Here is a 23,965-nt window from a genome sequence, read left to right as displayed (position 1 = left end):
TAATAAAAATCACACCTGTATGAAGTAAATGCGTGATGCCTGTTTTCTCAAAAGCCCAAGAAGAAGAGGCGTGTTAGCCTCGAAACGCGTCGGCAACATGAGGAGAATGAATGGCTGGTACAAGGCAAGCTGCAGCGAGGCATGACAATACCGTTGGTATGGGGCGCTGTTGAGTGACCTTTTCAAAATGCTGGGGCAATTTGTTTGAACACTTACTTACGCGGCGGCCCGCCGTGGGAAAAGGAGCACCATTTCCTGTATCAAGTGAAAGGCTGTGGGGAGGAACTGTTTCTTTCTACCAGGCACAGCGCCTCTTTGCAGATAAAGCCCGCCTTAAACCTGCCTACCTACCTAGTATGAAAAATGCTTTTAATAATTAACAGGACATCAACCTACTTAAGGATAAATATTTCATTTACTTCATAGGACCGCAAGTCCCATAATGCACAGGAACTGACGATGGCACTAAGCCCAACCCACTGAGGAAGTCTAATAAAAATCACACCTGTATGAAGTAAATGCGTGATGCCTGTTTTCTCAAAAGCCCAAGAAGAAGAGGCGTGTTAGCCTCGAAACGCGTCGGCAACATGAGGAGAATGAATGGCTGGTACAAGGCAAGCTGCAGCGAGGCATGACAATACCGTTGGTATGGGGCGCTGTTGAGTGACCTTTTCAAAATGCTGGGGCAATTTGTTTGAACATATATATACATACATACATACATACCTACATATATATATATATAGATATATATTAAGGTCGGACAACCGCATTGTATTCTGGGCAATGGAGTTTTTAGAGGGCCAGGAGGCTTCAGCTGCATTGAAAACAACGAACGGATTAACCAAAGATGTTACGAGTACCAATCAATCCCCTACATCTAATCTGAAACAAAAAGGTAATCTCTTGGAGAGATTACGAAAGAAAGAATTGAGCAGATGGTGGGAAGCTACATCCCTCCAGAATTATTTGGATGTAGACTGAATTCCAAGAGGCTTGAGAATCTTTATTGTACCAACATTGAACAAACCAAAACATGAGGTCCTGAAGGCATGACTCGATAACACCACCGCCTGCTCCAAGACAATGTTACAAATTTTGATTAAAAATGCATGGAAGGAGCATAAAGATTTGGTTGAGGAAATACAAAAAATACTTGATGACCTGGCCAAAGAGACTGATCAAAATGAAGTGAGTAAAATTCTTACAACAGTGAATGGCCGGATCAAAATATTTGAAAAAGACATTATTGAAAGAAAACAGAGGAAGTTCGAGAGGGATGAAAGAGATTACAGGTCCGGGAAAATACTAACATTCGCCAGGAAATTCGATAAATTGCGTACTAATCTGACGAAGGACCAGGCATTGGGAGCTGCTGATAAAGGAAGATGGGAATCTGGCACAAGCTTAAGCTCCGATGTGGGATCCATTGATAGTACTAATTCTTTTCCAACTGAAATTACGTCTTTTTCTGAGGAACTGCGCCTCATGCAGGAGGCAAACGAACATTCAATAAGAGGAAGAACAAGGTTCCAAGGGAGGGGAAGAGGAAAAACGCAAGCAAAAGGAGGCGAGAGTGGCGCAAGAAAAAACAACAATACTGGCGTGGGAACCAAGGGCCAGAATCAAAGAGGCAAATAATGGATGAGCAAGAACTAACGGTAATGAACCTTTTCAACAGATCCTTAACTCCAATAGAAGAACAGGTTCTTAAATTGGGATTAAGTTTCTGTCCTGATTTTCCCCTTGACTATTCACAGACACGCATTGACATGTATTGTTTTGTACGTAAACTGAAACTGTTTAAGATTCACCAACTCAGAGATGATAGCACCAATACATTAACTAGAACTATACCTACCCCGTCTCCCTCTATCGATGACACTGAGATTTTAAGAACACTGATCAGCCTCAGTGATGAACAAACTGCACTTGATCCACAAACCTTAAGTTTATTGGATGAAAGTACGACTGACTCTGACACGAGGACTTTAAAAATACTCACTAGTCCAAATGTCAGTGGTGCAATCCTTGACACTCAGGGATCTATAATACATAATCCTGATAGTGCCAACATTCAGTCTACTCTAGGATCAGATACTGAGAGATCCGTCGTCACACCCTTTAAGGGTAAATCAAAATATAATCAATCAATCAATCAGTGCCACTTGTAAAGCGCGCTACATACCCGTAGGGTCTCAAGGCGCTGGGGGGGGGAGGGGGGGGGGGGGTGCCGCTACTGCTCGAACAGCCAGGTCTTCAGCTTCTTCCTGAAGGAGAGGTGGTCTTGGGTCAGGCGCAGGTCGGTCGGGAGGGAGTTCCAGGACTTGGCGGCCAGGTAGGAGAAGGACCTTCCTCCTGTAGTCGCTCTTCGGATGCGGGGGACGGCGGCGAGGGCGTGGTTGGCTGATCGGAGGTGGCGTTTGGGAGCGTAGAAGTTGACTCGGCTGTTGAGGTAGCTCGGGCCTTGGTCGTGTAGGGCTTTGTGTGCGTGGGTGAGGAGGCGGAAGGTGATTCTTTTGTTGACGGGGAGCCAGTGAAGGTCTCTCAGATGTCCGGAGATGTGGCTGGTTCGTGGGATGTCGAGGATGAGTCTGGCTGAGGCGTTCTGGATCCGCTGGAGTCTCTTCTGGAGCTTGGCGGTGGTACCGGCGTAGAGGGCGTTGCCGTAGTCCAGTCGGCTGGTGACGAGGGCCTGGGTGACGGTCTTCCTGGTCTCGGTGGGGATCCACCAGAAGATCTTCCGTAGCATGCGTAGGATGTTGAAGCACGCCGAGGAGACGTTGTTGACTTGCCTGGTCATGGAGAGGGAGGAGTCCAGGAGGAAGCCCAGGTTGCGTGCATGGTCTGTCGGTTTGGGTGCGGTGCCCAGGGCGGGAGGCCACCAGGAGTCGTCCCAGGCGGAGGGTGAGGAGCCCAGGATGAGGACCTCCGTCTTGTCCGAGTTCAGTTTCAGGCGGCTGGTCGTCATCCACTCGGCTACCTCTTTCATCCCTTCGTGCAGGTTGGATCTGGCGGCGGCGGGGTCGTTGGTCAGGGAGAGGATCAGTTGGGTGTCGTCGGCGTAGGAGATTATGCTGAGGTTGTGTTTGCGTACGATGGCCGCGAGGGGGCTCATGTATACGTTGAAGAGGGTGGGGCTCAGACGTTGAAGAGGGTGGGGCTCAGAGATGATCCTTGAGGGACGCCGCAATATAGACCACAGACCCCTAAAGATAATATTGACATCTTTCATGAAATGGTCAACCATGATATTGTACATCTCTTAAATAAACCTACCCCTGATACCAATCTCAGTAAAACACAGAGAGATACACTAAGGGATCTACAAAATGATAACAGTATTGTTATTAAGCCATCTGACAAGGGCGGGAATATTGTCCTATGGGACAAAAAGAACTACATCCAGGAAGCCATGAGACAGCTGAATAATGTAACATGTTACACTAAGGTTGATAAATCATACATTAGTAGATTGCAGGATAGTTTTTTCAATCTCCTTGATAAATGGGCAGATGAGAAACTTTTGAATTGGGATGAACTGAAATTCCTAAAAAATGAGACACCTACCATACCAACTTTCTATCTCCTCCCTAAAGTGCACAAAAACTCCACGCAACCACCAGGCAGACCAATAGTTTCCTCTAAAAATAGTCTGTTTGAGAATGTCTCTATGTATGTAGATTATTTCCTATCAGACTATGTTAAAGACCTAACATCGTATATTAGAGATACAAAAGATTTCTTACAGAAGATTGAGAATATACATTGTGATAGAAACTTTTGGCTTGTATGTTTAGACGTGGAAAGTCTGTATACCAGTATTAGGCACAGAGATGGACTTAAAGCATGTGAACACTTTCTCAGCTCTAGGAGTATACATCTGTCAACACACACAATGATGTTATTGCAAATGATTGAGTTGTGCCTTGTAGAAAATGTATTCACATTCAATGGAGCACTTTATAAACAAGTACAAAGAACTTCGATGGGCACCTGCTTCGCTCCTAGTTATGCCAATCTTTTGGTCAACTGGTGGGAGAAGCAGTTGCTCTGGAGTGAATTGATGGAACACTGGATGAGTAAGATCAGTATCTGGCTGAGATTTATTGACGATATTTTCTTTGTGTGGGAAGGTGGAGAACAAGAACTGTTCGTGTTCCTGAAGGAACTAAATGAAAATGCTCTTAACTTAAAATTTACCATGCAACATAGCCAAGAAACTGTTGATTTATTGGACATCAGATCTATTTAGAAAGAGTACTGCGGGAAACTCAGTACTATATGCAACTAGTTGTCATCCTCAGAATTTTAGGTGGAGCCTACCCTTCGGTGAGTTCCTCCGTGCCAAGAGAAACTGTAGCACGGAAGAATCATACGAAAGAAACAAAAGGGAAATGTCAGAGAGATTTCTAGCTAGAGGGTACCCCTATGCAATGCTCAAGAAAGGTGAGAAAAGAGCAGATGAAATTAAAAGAAGTGAGGCACTCTACAAAGCACCTAAGAGAAAACAATCAGAGACAGATTCTCCTACTAGACTTATCACAACGTTCAACTCCCAATCAAATCAATTTGATCAGATAAACAAAAAGAGATGGGACATCTTGACCCAAGATAGGGTACTAAAAGAAAAGCTGGGCCCATACCCTGCAATAACTTACAGAAAGGGAAACTCTATTAAAGACATGATTGTCAAAAGCCATTTTAGTAATTTGAAAGCAACATGGTTGGACAAAGTAGGAGGGTTCCACCGATGCGGTAAGTGTAAGGCATGTAGCGACAGTGAAAATGTCAAAGAAGTTGTCCTAGAGAGAACCAAAAGAAAGTGGTACATTCGCAAGAACATACAGTGCAGTACAGACTTTGTAATCTATGTGATTACTTGCCCATGTGGCAAGTGGTACATAGGTTCAACAACTTTTCCAGTGAAAAAGAGAATATTGGAACATTGGCGTGCCATTACCAATAAGGACTTTAGTTATAGTACAGCAAGACACTTCCACAATGAACATAATGGAGACTGGACAAAGGCTAAATTCTTTGCCCTTGATACCATCACAAAAAACCCCAGAGGAGGGAACAGAATCCAAGCCTTACGTAGAACAGAATCCAGATTCATCCTGCAAGCTGGAAGTGTAGCTCCTTTTGGGATGAACAATGATGAAGAGATGCACGTACATCTTTAAATCAATCAATTTAGATCAATGTAGCCTTCGCTTTCTACCCTTTGGAAACTCCGGTTCCTTTTCATAGGAGTTTAGTTTCTGTTTTTTATTTTTGAGTTAGTTTATTTTAGTTTTGTACATGTGTACTTGTAATAACAGTGAGCATTTGTCCGTTGGACTTTAATTCCCTGTTATCTGTAATTCTTGTGATTTTTTACATATTTCTTTCAAGCACATTCTCGTTTGTTGTCATCATGGCATATGTGTTTTGAAATATATTGACTGCAAATATTGAGATGCATATTCTGCCTAATCTGGCTTTGTTTATTCACGACCTAAAGTTTGTTAATTGCCTTAGCCACGCTCCCTTGTCTCACAATTTGGAATTGGAGCATGAATTATTGCTATTGGATTTTGTATCTGCATTATGATTAAACCTTTGTCCCCCCTTTTTCCTTTCCCCTCTAGACTGGACATGTGAAGCCCACAAGCACTACCGTTACCGTTAAGTGATACGAGCACGGAGTCCCAGGTGGTTGTTTCACAATAACCTTCTCCTTTTCTTTTTTGTATTCTTAGGAGCACGGGCCACACTGATTTGTTGCGTTTTCATGATTAAAGATATGTGCACCTATATACAAATATATATATATCTTGTGTTAACCTATAGTGGGGATTGTTTATAGAGACAAAGATTTATTGCTAATCTCCCTTCACATTGAGTATCCTCATTGTGAATTGGGGTACTATACCCCGAATTTTCTGATTGCTTGGCAAAAAAAACAGATAGTTTTTTCCTTATGAAAGAGAGGAAAACAACATTTCTTTATGAAAAGGTGATTGATCTAAAAGCTTACTTTTATGCAAAGTCAGCGATCAATTTGTATTTATAAGAGGTCTGAAATACAGTCTAATGAGATATGTTTATTGTCTATACATTCCGAATTTATTTTAATACTGTGACCATGAGATGCATATGTAATTCCTGAAGGAAGAACGATTGGAATCACGAAGATCTTTGTTATCTCATGAATACACTGTTGTGCATGAATTTATATAAATATTCTTTCCCATTATTTACAGGATTGAGGGACAATATGTTCTTACAAGTCTCTTGTCTATGTCTTTTGATTACCTTTAAAGAGACTGAACTCTGAACTTACGGTCATGTGACCAAGAGCTAGTTTGCTCGAAACGCGTCTTTTTTGCCCAGTTGAATAAATCGAACATTACTTAAACTGGAATTGTGTGGCTCATGCTTGCAGAAAGAAGTTACTTGCGAGCTGTTGGTGGATATATATATATATATAATATATATATATATATATATATATATATATATATATATATATATATATATATATTGCTGCAGCAACTCGCCTTTACTTTTCCTCTTGAAAAACACACGAGCACAGACCCAGTAATTCTGTGATTAGTTTATTTTAGCCGTTGTCCGCCATTACGCGTTTCGGGCGATCCCGCCCTTGATCACATGATATATATATATATACAAAAGTTTCTCCCAGAGATGAGGCCGCACTCCTCCACAGGTCAGTGACATCACTTTTAATATTAACAGGCTGATTCCCACTCCGTAATGGTGCCCCCCTGGCCTTACGCATTTCAAGGACACAATCCTCTTCCTCAGAGGCCAGAACACGAGCAAGCCACATTTACGTGTGTCTGCACTGTCCCATGTTAAGTCTTTAAATACTTTTAATTAGCCTCCGGGGTGCTGCTCTCACATTGCTTCCTGGGACCTGCAGTCCATCAATGCACTTTTAACTCCCTCCAGTGGGTTTGGTGCTCGAGTTGTTTTAAAGGGGCCACTTCATAGCTCTCCATTAAGCCCCCGAGTGAGACACAGTCTGTTCAATTAAAATACCTGCTTCGCCAATTGCAAGGAAAAGTTCCTGCACAGACCCAACTTGTCTCCAGGGTGGTGTGTCGCCTCCACGGGCTGGAAGTGCCAACTACAGGAAACGGCGCAAAACGCAACGTGAACACACCTCAATATCACTGGGAAAAATGACCCGTTTTTGGCAAAGTGCCTAGCTGTAGTTTTTAAACCCTAGCTCTGCCGGCACCAAGGGAAACCTTGCAAGCCTATACATTTTTGAAAACTAGACACCCAGGGAAATCCAGGATGGGGTGACTTGACTGGCTCTCACCAGGTTCTGTTACCCAGAATCCCTTGCAAACCTAAAAAATTGTCAATAGAAACACATTTTCCTCACATTTCTGTGGTGGAAAGTTCTGGAATTTGCGTGGATCCACAAATTTCCACACATCCCACGTTCCCCAAAGTCTTCTGAGAAAAATGGTACCTCACTTGTGTGGGTAGGCTTAGTGCTCGTGACACGAAACGGCACAAAACGCAATGTGGATTCAACCCAATTTCACAGTGAAAAATTACCCTTTTTTGGCAAAGTGCCTAGCTGTAGTTTTTTAACCCTAGCTCTGCTGGCACCTAGGGAAACTAGCAAACCTATACATTTTTTAAAACTAGACACCCAGGAAAATCCAGGATAGGGTGATTTGACTGGTTCCCACCAGGTTCTGTTACCCAGAATCCCTTGCGAACCTAAACAATTGTAAAGAAAAACAACTATTCCTCAAATTTCTGTGGTGAAAAGTTCTGGAATCTGCATGGATCCACACATTTCCACCCACCCCTTATTCCTCAATGTCTTCTGTGAAAAATGGTACCTCACTTGTGTGGGTAGGCCTAGTGCCCGTGACAGGAAACGGCGCAAAACGCAACGTGGACACACCCAATTTCACTGTGAAAAATTATCCTTTTTTGGTAAAGTGCCTAGCTGTAGTTTTTGAACCCTAGCTCTGCCGGCACCGGGGGAAACCTAGCAAACCTATACATTTTTTAAAACTAGACACGCAGGGGAATCCAGGATGAAGTGACTTGTCTGGCTCCCACAAGGTTCTGTTACCCAGAATCCCTTGCAAACCTAAAAATTGTCCAAAAAAACACATTTTCCTCACATTTTCTATGGCGGAAAGTTCTGGAATCTGCTTGGATCCACAAATTTCCACCCACCCCACGTTCCCCAATGTCTTCCAAGAAGAATAGTACCTCACTTGTGTGGGTAGGCCTAGCACCCCTGACAGGAAATGGCACAAAACGCAACGTGGACACACCCCAATTTCACAGTAAAAAATGACAATTTTTGGGCAAAGTGCCTAGCTGTAGTTTTTTAACCCTAGCTCTGCCGGCACCTAGGGAAACCTAGTAAACCTATATATTTTTGAAACCTAGACACCCAGGGAAATCCAGGATGGGGTGACTTGCCTGGTTCCCACCAGGTTCTGTTGCCAAGAATCCCTTGCAAACCTATACAATTGTAAAAAAAACCCCACATTTTCCTCAAATTTCTGTGGTGGAAAGTTCAGGAATTTGCGTGGATCCACAAATTTCGACCCACCCCGCATGCCCCAAAGTCTTCCGAGAACAATGGTACCTCACTTGTGTGAGTAGGCCTAGTGCCCGCGACAGGAAACGGCGTAAAACGTAAGGTGGACACACCTCAATTTCAATGTGAAAAATGACCCTTTTTTGGCAAAGTGCCTAGCTGTAGTTTTTTATCCCTAGCTCTGCCGGCATCTAGGGAAAACTTGCAAACCTATACATTTTTTAAATCTAGACACCCAGGGAAATCCAGGATGGGGTGACCTGTCTGCCTCTCACCAGGTTCTGTTACCCAGAATCCCTTGCAAACCTAAAACATTGTCAATAGAAACACATTTTCCTCACATTTCTGTGATGGAAAGTTCTGAAATCTGCATGGATCCACAAATTTGCACCCACCCCGCATTTCCCGAAGTCTTCCAAGAAAAATGGTACCTCACTTGTGTGGGTAGGCCTAGTGCCCATGGCAGAAAACGGCGCAAAACGCAACGTGGACACACCTCAATTTCACTTTTTGGCAAAGTGCCTAGCTGTAGTTTTTTAACCCAACTCTGCCGGCACCTAGGGAAACCTAGCAAACCTATACAATTTTTGAAGACTAGACACCCTGGGAAATCCAGGATGTGTTGACTTGACTGCCTCTCACCAGGTTCTGTTATCCAGAATTCCTTGCAAACCTTAAAAATTGTCCATAAAAACATGTTTTCCTCACATTTCTGTGGTGGATTGTTCTGGAATCTGCGTGGATCCACAAATTTCCACACACCCCGCATTTCCAAAAGTCTCCCAAGAAAAATGGTACCTCACTTGTGTGGGTAGGCCTAGTGCCTGTGACAGGAAACGGCGCAAAACGCAACATGGACACACCTCAATTTCACTGTGAAAAATAACCCTTTTTTGGCAAAGTGCCTAGCTGTAGTTTTTGAACCCTAGCTCTGCCGTAACAGAGGGAAACCTAGCAAACCTATATATTTTTTAAAACTAGGCACCCAGGGGAATCCAGGATGGGGGGACTTGACTGCCTCTCACCAGGTTCTGTTATCCAGAGTTCCTTGCAAACCTAAAAAATTGTCCAAAAAACCCACATTTTCCTCACATTTCTGTGTTGGAAAATTCTGAAATCTGTGTGGATCCACAAATTTCCACCCACGGCGCGTTTCCCAAAGTCTTCCGAGAAAAACGGTACCTCACTTGTGTGGGTAGGCCTAGTGCCCGCGACAGGAAACGGCGCAAAAAACAACGTGGACACACCTCAATTTCACTGTGAAAAAGTACCCTTTTTGGCAAAGTGCCAAGCTGTAGTTTTTTAACCCTAGCTCTGCCGGCACCTAGGGAAACCTAGCAAACCTATACATTTTTTTAAACTAGACACCCAGGGGAATCCAGGATGGGGTGACCTGACTGCCTCTCACCAGGTTCTGTTACCCAGAATCCCTTGCAAACCTAAAAAATTGTCAAAGAACCCACATTTTCTTCACATTTCTGTGGTGGAAAGTTCTGGAATCTGCGTGGATCCACAAATTTCCACCCACCCCGCGTTCCTCAATGTCTTCTGAGAAAAATGGTACCTCACTTGTGTGGGTCAGCCTAGTGCCCGCTACAGGAAACGGCGCGAAACACAATGTGGACACACCTCAATTTCGCAGTGAAAAATGACCCTTTTTTGGCAAAGTGCCTAGCTGTAGTTTTTGAACCATAGCTCTGCCGGCACCTAGGGAAACCTAGCAAACCTATACATTATTATAAACTAAACACGCAGGGGAATCCAGGATGGGGTGACGTGCCTCTCACCAGGTTCTGTTACCCAACATCCCTTGCAAACCTAAAAACGTTTTTGAAAAAAACACATTTTCCTCACATTTCTGTGGGGGAAAGTTCTGGAATCTGCATGGATCCACAAATTTTCACCCACTCCGCGTTCCCCAAAGTCTTCCGAGAAAAATGGTACTCACTTGTGAGGTTAGACCTAGTGCCCGTGAAAGGAAACGGCTCAAAACGCAATGAGGACACACTTTATTTTTACAGTGAAAACTGGCCCTATTTTGTCAAGGACCCGCAACAGGCAAGGGCCCAAAAACTATTGAGGCAACATCAAAATTACCTATCACAAATTAAGCGGGTTTTGCAAGGTGGGTCCCATGAGTTTTTGGCCAGGGGCTCGGCGGCCTTCTAGGGAAACCTACCAAACCCACACATTTCTGGAAACTAGACACCCGGTGGAGTTCAGCGAGGTATGGCTTGCGTGGGTCCCCCAAAATTCTCCTACCCAGAATCCCCTGCTAACCTCAAATTTCACGGAAAAAATCACTTTTTTCTCAAATTTCTCTGTGGGAAAGTTCTAGAATCTGTGTGGATCCAGAAATTTCCTCTCACCAAGCGTTCCCTCAGGTCTCCCGATAAAAATGGTACTGCACTTGCATGGGTGGGTCAAGGACCTGCGACAGGCAAGGGTCCAAAACTTATTGAGGCAACATCAAAATTACCTATCACAATCCAACCTGGTTTTGCAAGGGGGGGGTCCCATGAGTTTTTCTCCCGGGTCTTGGCAGACATCTATGGAAACCTACCAAACCCAAACATTTCTGAAAACTAGACACCCGGGGGAGTCCAATAAGGTATGGCTTGCGTGGATCCCCCAACATTTTCCTACCCAGAATGCCATGTAAATCTCAAATTTAGCAGAAAAATGTACTCACCATGTACTCCCATGGGTGTTTAGTTTACAACAAAAACTACAGTTGTTAGGTTATTCTTAGATGAAATGTACACCGTTGGCAGAGAGGCAAAACAGACAAAGTTTACTGCACAGCCATCTATTCCTCAAGCACACACACATACTGGTTGGATTTGGCATGATAGCGAGTGATGGTTCAGTATATAAAATTGTATTAACAAGAGACTTCACAAAAGTGAAATGCACTGTCAATAATTGAAAGGACAAAAAACTGAACCAGTGACTCGCAGCTCGTGAGCTGTAAAGCAACGTCAAGGCACCAACCGCTTTACAGGCCATTCACACACCTTTCATACATGATACACACAAGACCATTCACACCACCAGGCACAAAACCAACACATTACAACATTTACAAAAAAGGACAAGGTACACCCTGCTTGACAAAAACAGAAAAGACACATTTCTATGCACAACGACCTATTCTTCAAGCACACATACATACTGGTTGGATTTTTCACGAGGGTGAGTGATGGTTCAGTATATACAGTTGTATTAACCAGAGATTTCACAAAAACGAAATGCACTGTTAATTGAAAGGACGAGAAACTGAACCATTGACTCACAGCTCGTGAGCTGTAAAGCCACGACAAGGGACCAACCTCTTTACAGGCCATTCATACACCTTTCATACCTGTGACACAAACAAAACCATTCACAACGTCAGCCGCGGGACCAGCACATTACAACACTCACATCAGCAGACAGTGCCATTCAAGGGCCCATCACTTTCACAAGCCCACATTCCTGACACAGCAACCACTCCAGCTCACGGATTGCGTTGAGTGGTGTTTGGCTAGCAGTGTGTAGAGTGACCAGCAGCTAGTCACTACTCACACACCGCCAGCCAAGCACCAGTCCACGTACACCGCCACCCAAGCGCAGTCCATACACACTGCCAGCCAAACACCAGTCCACATACACCGCCAGCCAAGCACCAGTCCAAACACTCCGCCAGCCAAGCGCCAGTACAAACACACCGCCAGCCAAATGCCAGTACAAACACACCACCAGCCAAGCGCCAATCAAAACACACTGCCATCCAAGCACCATTCCACGCACACCGCCAGCCAAGCGCCAGTCCAAGTGCCAGTCCATGCACATTGCTAGCCAAGCGCCAGTCCACACACACGGCCAGCCAAGCGCCAGTCCAAACACACCGCCAGCCAAGTGCCAGTACAAACACACCGCCGGCCAAGCACCAGTCCACGCACACCGCCAGCCAAGCGCCAATCCAAACACACTGCCAGCCAAGCACCAGACCACGCACACCGCCAGACAAGCACCACTCCACGCACACTGCCATCACATTTAGGATTTTTTATATAAATGAGAAAACACAAATAAATTGCAAATAGATACAAATCTACTAACACAAAATCTGAAACTAAATACACTACACAAATGCCAGCCTTGAAAGTGAACAAAAAATATTAAACAATATAGGCCAGGCAGTTCACTTTCACTCATGGATGCTCCCAAAAATTATTTTGTGTGTGGTACATTCTAGAACAAGCAGGCACACACAGCTCCAATTCTAGGAACACTTGCCTCTTCCACTAAAACAAGGCTGCCTATTACAGACTCCTGAAACTTAGCAAAAGTCATCTTTGACTCAGGAAAATAATCCTGGAATACAACAAAAGCATTAAAGGTGGTCAAGTGGAAAAGATGAATAGCCAACTTCTTATACCAAATGTAAGCCTTACGAAGAGCAGTGTAAGGTTCCAATCTCGGATCTACTCGGTCCACATGAGCCTATTATAGTCTAACATGCACACAGGTTTGCACACTTCAGCAACCTGACCCCAAACAGTCACAGGTGAAGTGCTTTCATCATGGATGGTAGTCAGCAAGTAGACATCTCTCCTGTCTGAAATCTTCACAGCTAGAAGCTCCTCGCAATGCAACGCACTTCACTGTCCCCACACAAACATTTGAAAAACAAGTTATTTTGGGAAACCTTTACAGTTAGAGCGGATTGTGCCACAAGCAACAGTATCCACTTTGGCCAATTCCCTGAACAACTGCACACCAGTGTAGAAGTTATCTACATATAAATGGTGGCCTTTGTTAATAAGTCCTCTACCAAGTTCCCACACAATTTTCTCAGTCACTCCAAAAGTGGGCGGACAGCCAGGGGGGTTAATCCTGGATTCCTTACTGGTGTACACCCTGAAATTAGAAACATATACAGTCCTCCTGTCACGCAGCATATACAGCTTAATTCCATAGCGTGCCCTCTTACTAGGAATGCTTTGCCTAAAAACCAAGTGGCCCTTGAACAACACCAAAGACTCATCCACTGCTATTTCTTTCCCTGGAGCATAGATCTCAGAAAATCGATCAATAAAGTGATCAATGACAGGCTGAATCTCAAAAAGACGGTCACAATCAGGGTGATTTCGTGCCAACGCTGAACCATTATCGACAAAATGCATCATCCGAAGCAGAAGCAAATACCTATGACGACTCATGACTGCCGGAGATATAGCTGTTGCCATCAAGGGACTAGTAGACCAATATGAAGACATTGATTGCTTCCTTAGCAAGCCCATCAAAAAAGTAAAACCCAAGAACTTCTTCATCTCTTCCAGATTTGTGGGAGTCCACCGGGTAGCTCTAGAGTGGGGCTTAAGGCTGGCACTGTTGTCCATCAAATACTGTTTGGCATACAAATTAGTCTGCTCAACAATATCTGCCAAAAATACATCGTCCATAAACAACTGGAAAAAATGTATCGGCAAAAGGTTTTCAGTATTTCCTCTACACCCCGGAACACCAGTAAAGTCTGGCAATGCCAGCTGCACCATGCCTGGGGCAACCCAGAGGTCAGCACTTTCAACGGGAAGCCTTGCAGCCACAGTCTGCAGCCCAGATGCCTCTTGCTGCACTATCAGCACATCAATGTCCTCCGCTAACACAGGCCCTTCATCCGCACTAAGAGTAGCTTCATCCACACTGAGATTAGCTTCATCATACAATGATTCCATGTGGAGAGAAAATTCACTGCCTGAATCTTCCCCTGCCTCCTCTGCCTTGGATGCAGAGTCAGTCTCTGAACCATGGTCAGAGGAAGACTCAAAAAGCATACCAACAACCTGATGAGCAGTAATCCTGAGGCTAGCCATTATCCTTACTAAGAAAGGAGACTGTACAAACAAGTCAACAACAACCAACACATTGCAAAATAAGTAAGTAAAAAAAAATGAGACGTTTAGTGAACTGCTACCTCCGAGGAGCAGGCCAAAGAACTTTTGGGAATTGTATGCGGACTACCTCAAGAGCGGTGGAGCAGGTGCAAGACGCGACGCTGGGGAGGAGGGTGCGCTTGCCCCGGACATGGAGGCTGGATAAGGGTGTTATGCGACAGTGGGCGGGGTTCTACTATTGGAGCGTCGAAGGGCACATGCACTCCGTGCTGCGGATTGAGAACTGGAAGCCGCAGTTGGTCATGTGGTACGGTTGGGCTGGGTGCGCACCAGTTAGGTAAAGCAGACCTATGAGCATTGACATGTTGGGCGGCATTCACGAATAGAGTTGTCGAATTATTGTATGTATAAGACAGCGATACCCGGCCCCCGGGATGTGGGATCTGCTGAGACACGCAGTGATTGTCAGATACAAAGTAGCCGGCCCCTGGGTTGTAGGCGAGTGGATGTGTACGCCAACATGATTGTTCATTCCAAAATAAATTTAAAAAATGTGTGCCGTTATCACAAAGATCTATATACTCAAAAACTATATAATTCACTTACAAGAGACAGCTACACTCACCAGCACCCACTCTGCAAGGACACAGCAAAAACCAACGATATCCCACTAGAAAGAAAAAAACAAAACCAATTACTCACAAGACAACAAAATACACATCGAGCACAAATGCAAAAAGTTTTTGACACTCAAAAAACAGAAGCCAAACATACTGCTATTATTACACCATTTGCAAAAAAAACACATTCATGCAGAGAAATTAAACTTTTACATTGTACAAAAAAAGTCTCTTACCAACTACATGCAACTACACAAACAGCAGAACCACCAGTAATGAAACCGCAACCTGGAACAGTCTAAGAGCAAAAGCCTCAAACTAGAACAAAAAGGGAGAAATAAAGCATTACAAATACAATTCACAAGAAATAAAACAATTAACATTATAACACGCTATGTCTCTACCTAAATGGGGGCAGAAAGGCCAAATAAATGGGCAGATCTGCCCCCGGGTGGACAGAATATACATAAAAAAATATATGTCCCCTGGAAGCGACCAATTTATTTATTTTTAAATCCCTGGATCTAGTGGGCTTTTAAGCCCCCCCCCCCACCCCCCGGGCCAGAAACGCCAAAAAATGCAGGTGATCTGTCCCCAGAGGGGGCAGAAAAGTCTTAAAAATTAATTTAGGCCCATAAGGAAGCGACCCTTCCATTTAAAATTTAAAACACTCCCTGGTGTCTAGTGGGGTGTTCTGTCCCCCTAGACAAACTATCTTCCACCAGGGGGGCAGAATATACTTTAAAAAAAAATATGGCCCCTAGTAGCGACCCTTGCCCAAGAGTTCGCTTCCAATTTAATAAAAACAAATTCCCTGGCTCTAGTGGGCTTTTCTGCCCCTCCGGGGCCAGAAATCCCCAAAATAAATCAGGCGATCTGTCCCCAGGGGGGGCAGAATATACTTTTTAAATAAATTTGGCCCCTGGAAGCGACCCTTGCCCAAGGGGTCGCTTACATTTAAAAATTAACAAATTCCCTGGTGTCTAGTGGGGGCAGAAAGGCCAAATAAAAAAACTGATCTGCCCCCAGTGGGAGCAGAATATACTTTTAAAATAAATTGGGCCCCTGGAAGCAACTCTTGCCCAAGGGGTCACTTCCGATTTGGAAAAAAAACAATTCCCTGGCTCTAGTGGGCTTTTCTGCCCCCCCAACCAGGTCCAGAAACAGCCAAACATTGGCCGATCTGTCCCCAGAGAGGGCAGAAAAGTCTAAAATAAATATTTCCCCCTTAGGAAGCGGCCCTTGCCCAAGGGGTCGCTTCCTTTGCACAAAAAAACAAATCCCTGGTGTCTAGTGGGGCATTCCTGGTGCGCGATCATGCACCAGGAATGCCCTGCATTGAGATATCAGAGGAGAGGAAACATTGTTTCCCCCCCTGGCCCACCTGAGCAGGAAACCCTCACCCTCCACGCGCTGGAAACAAATGGTGTCCAGCGCATCCAGCGCTTCCTGATGATGTCGGTGCGCACTATGCGTGTTGACGTCATGGGAAGGCGTGGGTGGCAGCAGAAACTCTTCCGCTGCCACCCCCCTCTGTGGGGGCAAGATCGATAACACAGGGGGGAGCGCCAGCGCTTTCCCCAGGGGCTGTGCTCATATCAGAGCGGTTCAGTCATGAGCACAGCCCAACCGATGCTCACGACGGAACCACTCCGTCATGAGCATCGAAAGGGTTAAACAAAACTTATACAACAAATAAAACTACGTACAGCCATGGCGTGTCATCCCTGGACCATTTGTGAATCACAGCCTGCAAGACAAAAAGCAAAATAAGATTGTGCGTCATGCATCCATCAAAGGCGAGAGAGAGCGAAAGGGAGAAAGTGTGGGAGAGAGGAAGAGAGAGAGAAAGAAAGAAAGAGTGAGAGAGAGAGGAAGACAAAGAAAGAGAGAGAGAGGAAGAGAGAGAAAGAGTGAGATGCAAGGAAGAGAGAGAGAAACAGTGTGAGAGAGGAAGCAAGAGAGAGAAAGTGTGAGACAGAGAGGAAGAGAGAGAAAGAGAAAGAATGAGAGAGAGCGGAAGAGACAGAGAAACAGAGAAAGGAAGAGATAGAGAGTGAGAGAGAGAGAGAGAGAGAGAGAGAGAGAGAGAGAGAAAGAGAGTAAGTGATAGAAAGAAAGAGATGGAGAGGAGTGTTGACACTGGAGAAAATCCTCACAGCTCACCTTTCTGCCACCGGTGTGTCTCCAAACATGGGAGATAGTGCACCCTCAAGTTTTGCCATCTGAACCATAGTAAAGAACTAGTAATGGCAGAGTACATACAACTGCAGACGTGTAATTCTCTGTTTCGCCCCTGTGCACCCAGGCTGCTGCACCCCATCGACTTCCACCACCCAGAGGTGTCTGCCCACCGCTGCGCACCAAGGCTGCTGTACCACATCCACTTCCATTGCCCTGAGAAGTCTGCCCGCTGCTGCTCACCCAGGCTGCTGCACCCCATCCACTTCCCCCGCCCAGAGGTGTTGCCCGCTGCTGTGCACCCAGGCTGCTGCACCCCATTCACTCCCACTGCCCATAGGTGTCTGCCCGCCGCTGCGAACCCAGGCTGCTGCACCTCATCCACTCCCCCTGCCCTCTCTGCTCACCTTCCGCCACTGGCATGTGTTTAAGAGGGTCCACCACGTGCCGAAGCAACCTCCTCATCCGTTGCATACAAGCAGTAAAGCCGAGCTCACAATTCAATATATATGTTGATTGCCAGGATGGCCACGCATCATTGCAGGCTGCACACGCGCTCAGCTCTAACTCAGTAGAAGTGAAGTCATCGACTCGTGGCGGGAGGTCCGTGTGGGGGGTCGTCAATCTGTGAATCACTGCCTGCTAGACAAAAAGCAAGATAAGATTGTGCTTCATGCGTCCATCAAAGGAGAGATAGAGAGAAAGAAAGAGTGAGAGAGAGGAAGAGAGAGAGAGAGAGAAAGAAAGAAAGAAAGAAAGAAAGAAAGAAAGAAAGAAAGAAAGAAAGAAAGAAAGAAAGAAAGAAAGAAAGAAAGAAAGAAAGAAAGAAAGAGTGAGAGGAAGACGGAGAGAAAGAGGGAGAGAGAGAGGAAGATAGAGAGAAACAGTGAGAGAGAGGGAGAGAAAGAGAGAAACAGTGTGAGAAAGAGTAAGAGAGAAACAGAGGAAGAGTGAGAGAGAGAGAATGAGAGAGAGAAAGAGTGAGAGAGAGAGGAAGAGAGAGAGAAAGAGAGATATAGTGTGAGAGAGAAGAAGAGAGAGAGGAAGAGTGTAAGGGAGAGAAAGAAAGAAAGAGATGGAGATGGAGAGGGACAGTGAGTGCCCACACTGTGGACAAAACCCTCAGAGCTCACCTTTCCGCCACCTGTGTGTCTCCAACCACATGCCAGGACATAGTGGAGCCCTCAAGCTCACTCACCTGAAACATAGTACAGAATCAGTAATGCAGAGTACATATGACTGCGCACACCTATATCGCTGTGCCGCATTTGTGTAACCAGGCTACTGCACCCCATCCACTTCCACTGCCCAGAGGTATCTGCCCACCGCTGCGCACCCAGGCTGCTGCACCCCATCCACTCCTACTGCCCGGAGGTGATTGCCCGCAGCTGGCAAACAAGCCTCTCTGCTCACCCTTCGCAATCTGCATGTTGAAAAGAGGGCCTACCACGTGGCTCTGCAAGTCCCAAGCCCGGGGACCACGGACAGGCCACCCTGCATATCATGCAGCCCCGCTCCGCAGGCCACCAGGTCTCACATTTGGTGCTGGGTCTTCATTTCAACATGGCAGTGGACATACCAGTGCATCCACCATCATCGTAGGCTGCACACCCGTTCAGCACTTGTGGTGCCACTAACTCTGTGACCAGCGAGGCGATGCCACGTGGCAGTAGGCCTGCGATATCTGTTGGCTCAGGCCTACACTGCGGTCCAGCAGGGCACACAAAACCTAAGATGTACAGACCGCCAGGATGGGCCATCACCTCAGGCTGCACACCCGCTCAGCAGTTACCGTACCCGTACCTCAGTGGACGGAAAGTCACCGTCCCATGGCGGTGTGCCTGTGCCGGCCGCAGTGCATCCGGTGCGAGCAACTCTAAAATGGCGTAGAGCACGTGTGCCCGGTCTTTTTTATTGGCAGGGTCACTTGTCCCGTGATGCCTGTGCTTGATGGGTGTGGTGTGGGTGTATACCAGCCATGAGGGAGTGGCTGTGGCGTACTGACAACTAGGCTGTGACCAGCAGATCACTGCAATGAAAACCCGGGCCATGTAGCGTTATTGTCCTTCCCTGTAAGCGTAAGCAGAGTGGGCTGGCCTGGCGTATGCCACTCCTGTGTGAGGCTGTGAAGAATGACTCCGGAGCTATGGGCGTGGCTCCGTCCTGGGCTGTATGAGGAATGAACTGATGCGGGTGTTCGTGTTGTAGAGCTGCCATCACCCGGGTCGCACGCGTCAATGTGTCACTCTGTGTCAGATCTTCACTCACCTGAAATCCAGGACGTTCAACTTGAGAGATGAGAGGATTGGTCTCAGCTACCCCCAAGAACTTGCATCTGGAAAACTGAATTCGTAAACACAGTTTACCAGGAGCAAAATCCTAAGGGAAGGGGGAATTGGGACAAAATAATAAACAGAGAGAAACACTCCAGTTTCCAGCCTTTATCTGCTGTGGATGACCAGACGTCTATGGACTGTATCTCTAATGTCGGACAAACAAAAAAACAAAACATAACCTTAGCATATGATATTAGAACCTAACATCTCCAATTATCTCGCTATACAACGAATCGCAATACCTCTTTATTCTGGTCTTGCCTTCACCAGATTGTCATTCGTATTAATAGCAAAATTTAGAGCGATTTACTCTTCTGTAAAAGAAATAAACACACTTGAACACAGATGATCTATTATTACCACCTCAACCAAAGATTATGAGATCTGGCGCCTGTTGTACACTTACTGAAAAGATATTATGCTTTGTTTCATAAAAAACGCCTTATTTCACCTAAGAATGTTCTTTTGTTCTTTATATAGGTCCATTGATTGATCTTTGCCAAGAAGACGAATTGTCTAAACAAAGATAAGTACTGTTTGCAGGGCACAAGTCCTAAAAAAAGAAGTGGGGGGACTCTCCAAGGTAGGCGTGGTCACAGGAAGTGACATCACGACAGGAAGTGACATCACGACAGGAAGTGACATCACGACAGGAAGTGACATCACGTGTAAGGCAGATCTATCATTTGCATATATTGCAACAAAAGTAGAATTAGTGTGTTGAGAAAAGCAGAAGAAAAGCACATACTAGAAACTACAATAGTGATTATCAAAACTATAAAATTTATTACGCTACCTAGAACACGACATTTACATTTATTAACAAGTAGAATACACTGACCATGAGAGAAAAAAATGCAAGGTGCACACTTACAGTTAAAGCCTTATACTCTCTACATCTGTTATTTCAGACATTATGGGACATGTTATATTGCCACAGGATGTCTGGCCATGGAAAAATGTGAGACAGCTTATAGCATTGTAAGCTATCAATTAAAAAACGACCATGCTTCCGCATATCTTTTATTGTGCTGGGCTGTAGGATCAACCTTTCTAGATTGATTATCATCTGCATGACGATGAGCAATCAACCACCTGTTCACATGTGGCACTGGATTCCAAAGAGGAAGAGGAGGACCCATGAGGTTGATGAACATTAATGATGAAAGGCGTCCGATACCAAGGCAGTTTCGTATGGGTGACATTACCAAGTTCATTGTGCTGAAACCCCTTTCGCAGTCACTTGAACTCACAGGAAGTGTGTTTATCGCCCTCAAAACAGGTTGCAGTTGCTCTGGAATGTCATTACCACCATTATCAATATAGTCTCTGAAGCCTTCAGATACGCCTTTGTAATTAAGACAGAATCTCCTGCACAGGTTTTGTAGTTTCTCCTCACCTTCAAACCATGGGCTCTCAATGTCATATGGCCACTTCTGTGGGTTGAGAACATCTATCTCTGAGGTAAGAGTTAAAAATTCATCTGTCCGAGAGGATGTGGCCGACCTATTGCTTGCAGACTGCGCATACAACCTAGAACGCAAGTTATCTGCTAGATTCTGATAAAACTGGGGAAGGTTTATTTTGACCTGCCCACGTGAGTCCTCACAGCTGATTGCCACTCCTCTAAATAAGCCACTCTCAATAGCTTTTTCAGCCTCCTTCCTGTGTGTCCCTGGAAACTCCTTAAGCTTTTCAATCGCCCTTACTGAACGATTGATGAGCTGGTAAGCTCGTGGCAGAGTCACTTCATCCCTTTGAAGTGCTTCCGACAGTGTCCCAATCTCATGAACTGCATCTGCAACACCAGCTAGATTGAGCACAAAATCGGAAGATGTCAGAATTCTATTCAGCCCGCTGAAAGTAGACCGGTGTTTGGCATCACGAGAAGTACTTAAACTGGCCTGAACAAAATGCTGGTGAAGGGCTGGGTATGACTCCCACACTGCTCGTTTTGCCCTTTTGCTAGAAGCAATCCACCGGATTGAAAATACTCGCCCAATTTTCAAAATTGCAATCTCTAGCTCTTTTGCACATGCAGAAAGTTCCCGCTGATTTTTGGGAGACTGGTGGTACACAGCATACAGTTTTTCAAAAAATGATGCAAGGTGCTTAAGGCCTGGCACTGTATCAACGGTGTCCGCTACACTGAGCTCAAGCCGGTGGCATAGACAGTGCCATTTTACAAGTCGAGGGTATTTAGAACATAGCCTCTCCAAAACACCAGAGTTTCTCCCAAGCATTACACTGGCACCATCACTGCACACCCCTATCCAATTGTCAGCAAGGAACGTGTTGGAAAACCCATGTTTTTCCAGACATTTCAAGAGTGAGGACTCAATGCACTCTGCATCGCCCCTAGGCAACTCAAGCAAGTCAAGGAAAAAGGTTAGGGGCTCTTTTCCATTGAATGCAGCACGAACATAAATAATTAAAACAGTCAATGAAGAATGGGTTGTTGACTCATCAATATAAACAGATATTTTTGGAGCCTGTTCAACAATGCCTATGCAAAGCTTTCTCCGCATTTCCTCAGCAATGCAATCAGTTATCTGTGCTGCAGTGAATTCGCTGTGTAGAATCGAGCCCATATCTGACTGATTAGCAACCTGCAAAGCTACTAGACCTGGAAAGTCTGAAAAGGGGCGATTATTTTTTGCACAAAAGTAAAGAGTGCGAAACACCTTAACCGTTGAAGCATGAAAATGCCTCTGCTGCTCCAGGAACGTTGATGGCAGTACCTCCTTCTTGGATGCATCTTGGATAGCACATGCATTACAATGTGCTTCAGAAAGTTTATGCTTATGAATTTTTTTCCGCAGTGAGCCTAACTGGCTAGCTTTTGTTGGGCCAGATGCAGCAATGCTCCCAGTGACCCATTCTCTTGACAAACCCACACCCTGTGATGCTCCAAGTAGCTTAACCTCACTGCATATGTTGCAGCCAAGGCGGCCATTTTCACAACTTAGCCATGTATACTTTTCTTTAAATTGAGCCCACTGATTGTGGTCCCAACACTCTGGCAAGGTGGTATCCCTTTCAAAAGTGGTGCCCACATCTTGAATCTTTGTTGAAGAGTCATCCAGTGGAGAAGGTGGAATCGATCCTTGGCTTGACATCAATTTCTCCGAATCTTGTGCAGGTACATCTTTCAAGCACGCACCGGGTTGTACTAGGCTACTTTCCGAATCAAACCGCGATCTCTTATTCGCATTCACAAAGAAATCCATTATGCTGGATTTGCGTTTGCTTATTTCTGTAGAAAGCAGAAAGCATTGGGTCAGTTTTATATTTTGCATCTGTCACTCATTCACTGATGGTTGGCGAGGAGAAAAAATTGAAAAATTGCTTGGCAAAAATATTTTCCGTATTACTTTTGGCACCTAGCTAAATGTTTGTGGCCCAATGAGCCACCCATCCTGGTTTGTGGTGGTATCATAATAAAAAAAAAAGAGAGAAAGTCACAAAATGCCCTTTTAAAAACAGAAAAATTCCCTCAATTCACAATTGATGATCTTCGATTTTACCGGTGTGATATTGCTCATTTTGTTTCCCATGTCATGTATGAACATTACATTAAAAAGATTTGTGGTCATAAATGAACAAAACATTTTCTGCCAAGGAGTATTCGCGCTTTTTACCTCTCTTGGCTACCACTGTTGCAGCATCCGTGTTCGGGGTACAAGGTAAAGTTTGCGGTCTGGCAGCAGCTGGCTGGGTTAATTCCTGGTGATCTGTGTTGTGTCCTGGGTGAGCATGGGACCCAACGCGGCCCTGTTGTGCTGCAGGATGAACCATTGCAGGTGTGAGCAGGACAAATGCAAGGCAGGGAGATCTTTTGAATAGGATGGCTCCCAAGATACTGTAAGCTGTAGTGTAAAAGAGATTCCACATTAGGCAACTGTCAAAATGTTCATAGTTGAAGGAATGGTGAGTCACCGCCAGTCATTCCTTACAAACGATTCTGAGGCATTCCATAGATGTACATCAAGCTTGAGCACCCACATTTTTATATTTGAAGAGGTTAAAGCGCTTTTGGATGTTGGCGACACAGCAGTTTGCCTTTAATGAATGCATGGAGACCTTTCAAAAGTGATCATTTTGAACCCTCAACTTAGAAACATCCATGCTTCCTTGCCCGAACGACAAGCACAAAATAAAAATGGAGAAATACAGATAAAATGGGCACAAGAAAATAGAGCCGTCGTTAATCTGAAAAATCATTGAGAAAGCAGTGTGCACCAACTTTTTACTTTCAAGCAGCCCGGGACAATTCCGGCCACTTCTTTGCAATGCAATAGGTCTTGCAATTTGCAAGACTTTAAGCTATTAGTATTCTAAATAACAATGCCT

The 23,965-nt window shown here is 45.1% G+C and overlaps 1 protein-coding gene across 1 annotated transcript; it reads right to left on the bottom strand.

The window, feature by feature from the left end:
• Positions 1–20,601: 20,601 nt before the first annotated feature.
• LOC146812934 (E3 SUMO-protein ligase KIAA1586-like) lies at positions 20,602–22,842 on the bottom strand. The gene has a single exon (XM_085615233.1). It carries the CDS (start codon positions 22,840–22,842, stop codon positions 20,602–20,604), a length of 2,241 nt encoding a protein of 746 aa, XP_085471359.1.
• Positions 22,843–23,965: the final 1,123 nt, after the last annotated feature.

The sequence above is a fragment of the Triturus cristatus genome, chromosome 7 (assembly GCF_964204655.1).
Source record: "Triturus cristatus chromosome 7, aTriCri1.1, whole genome shotgun sequence".
NCBI classification, from domain to species: domain Eukaryota; kingdom Metazoa; phylum Chordata; class Amphibia; order Caudata; family Salamandridae; genus Triturus; species Triturus cristatus.
Note: the sequence above shows the minus strand (reverse complement) of the source record. Positions and strands in the feature narration are given on the sequence as shown.

Coding starts and splice junctions, on each gene's coding strand:
- LOC146812934 (XM_085615233.1), bottom strand. CDS start 22,842: ATGGATTTCTTTGTGAATGCGAATAAGAGATCGCGGTTTGATTCGGAA.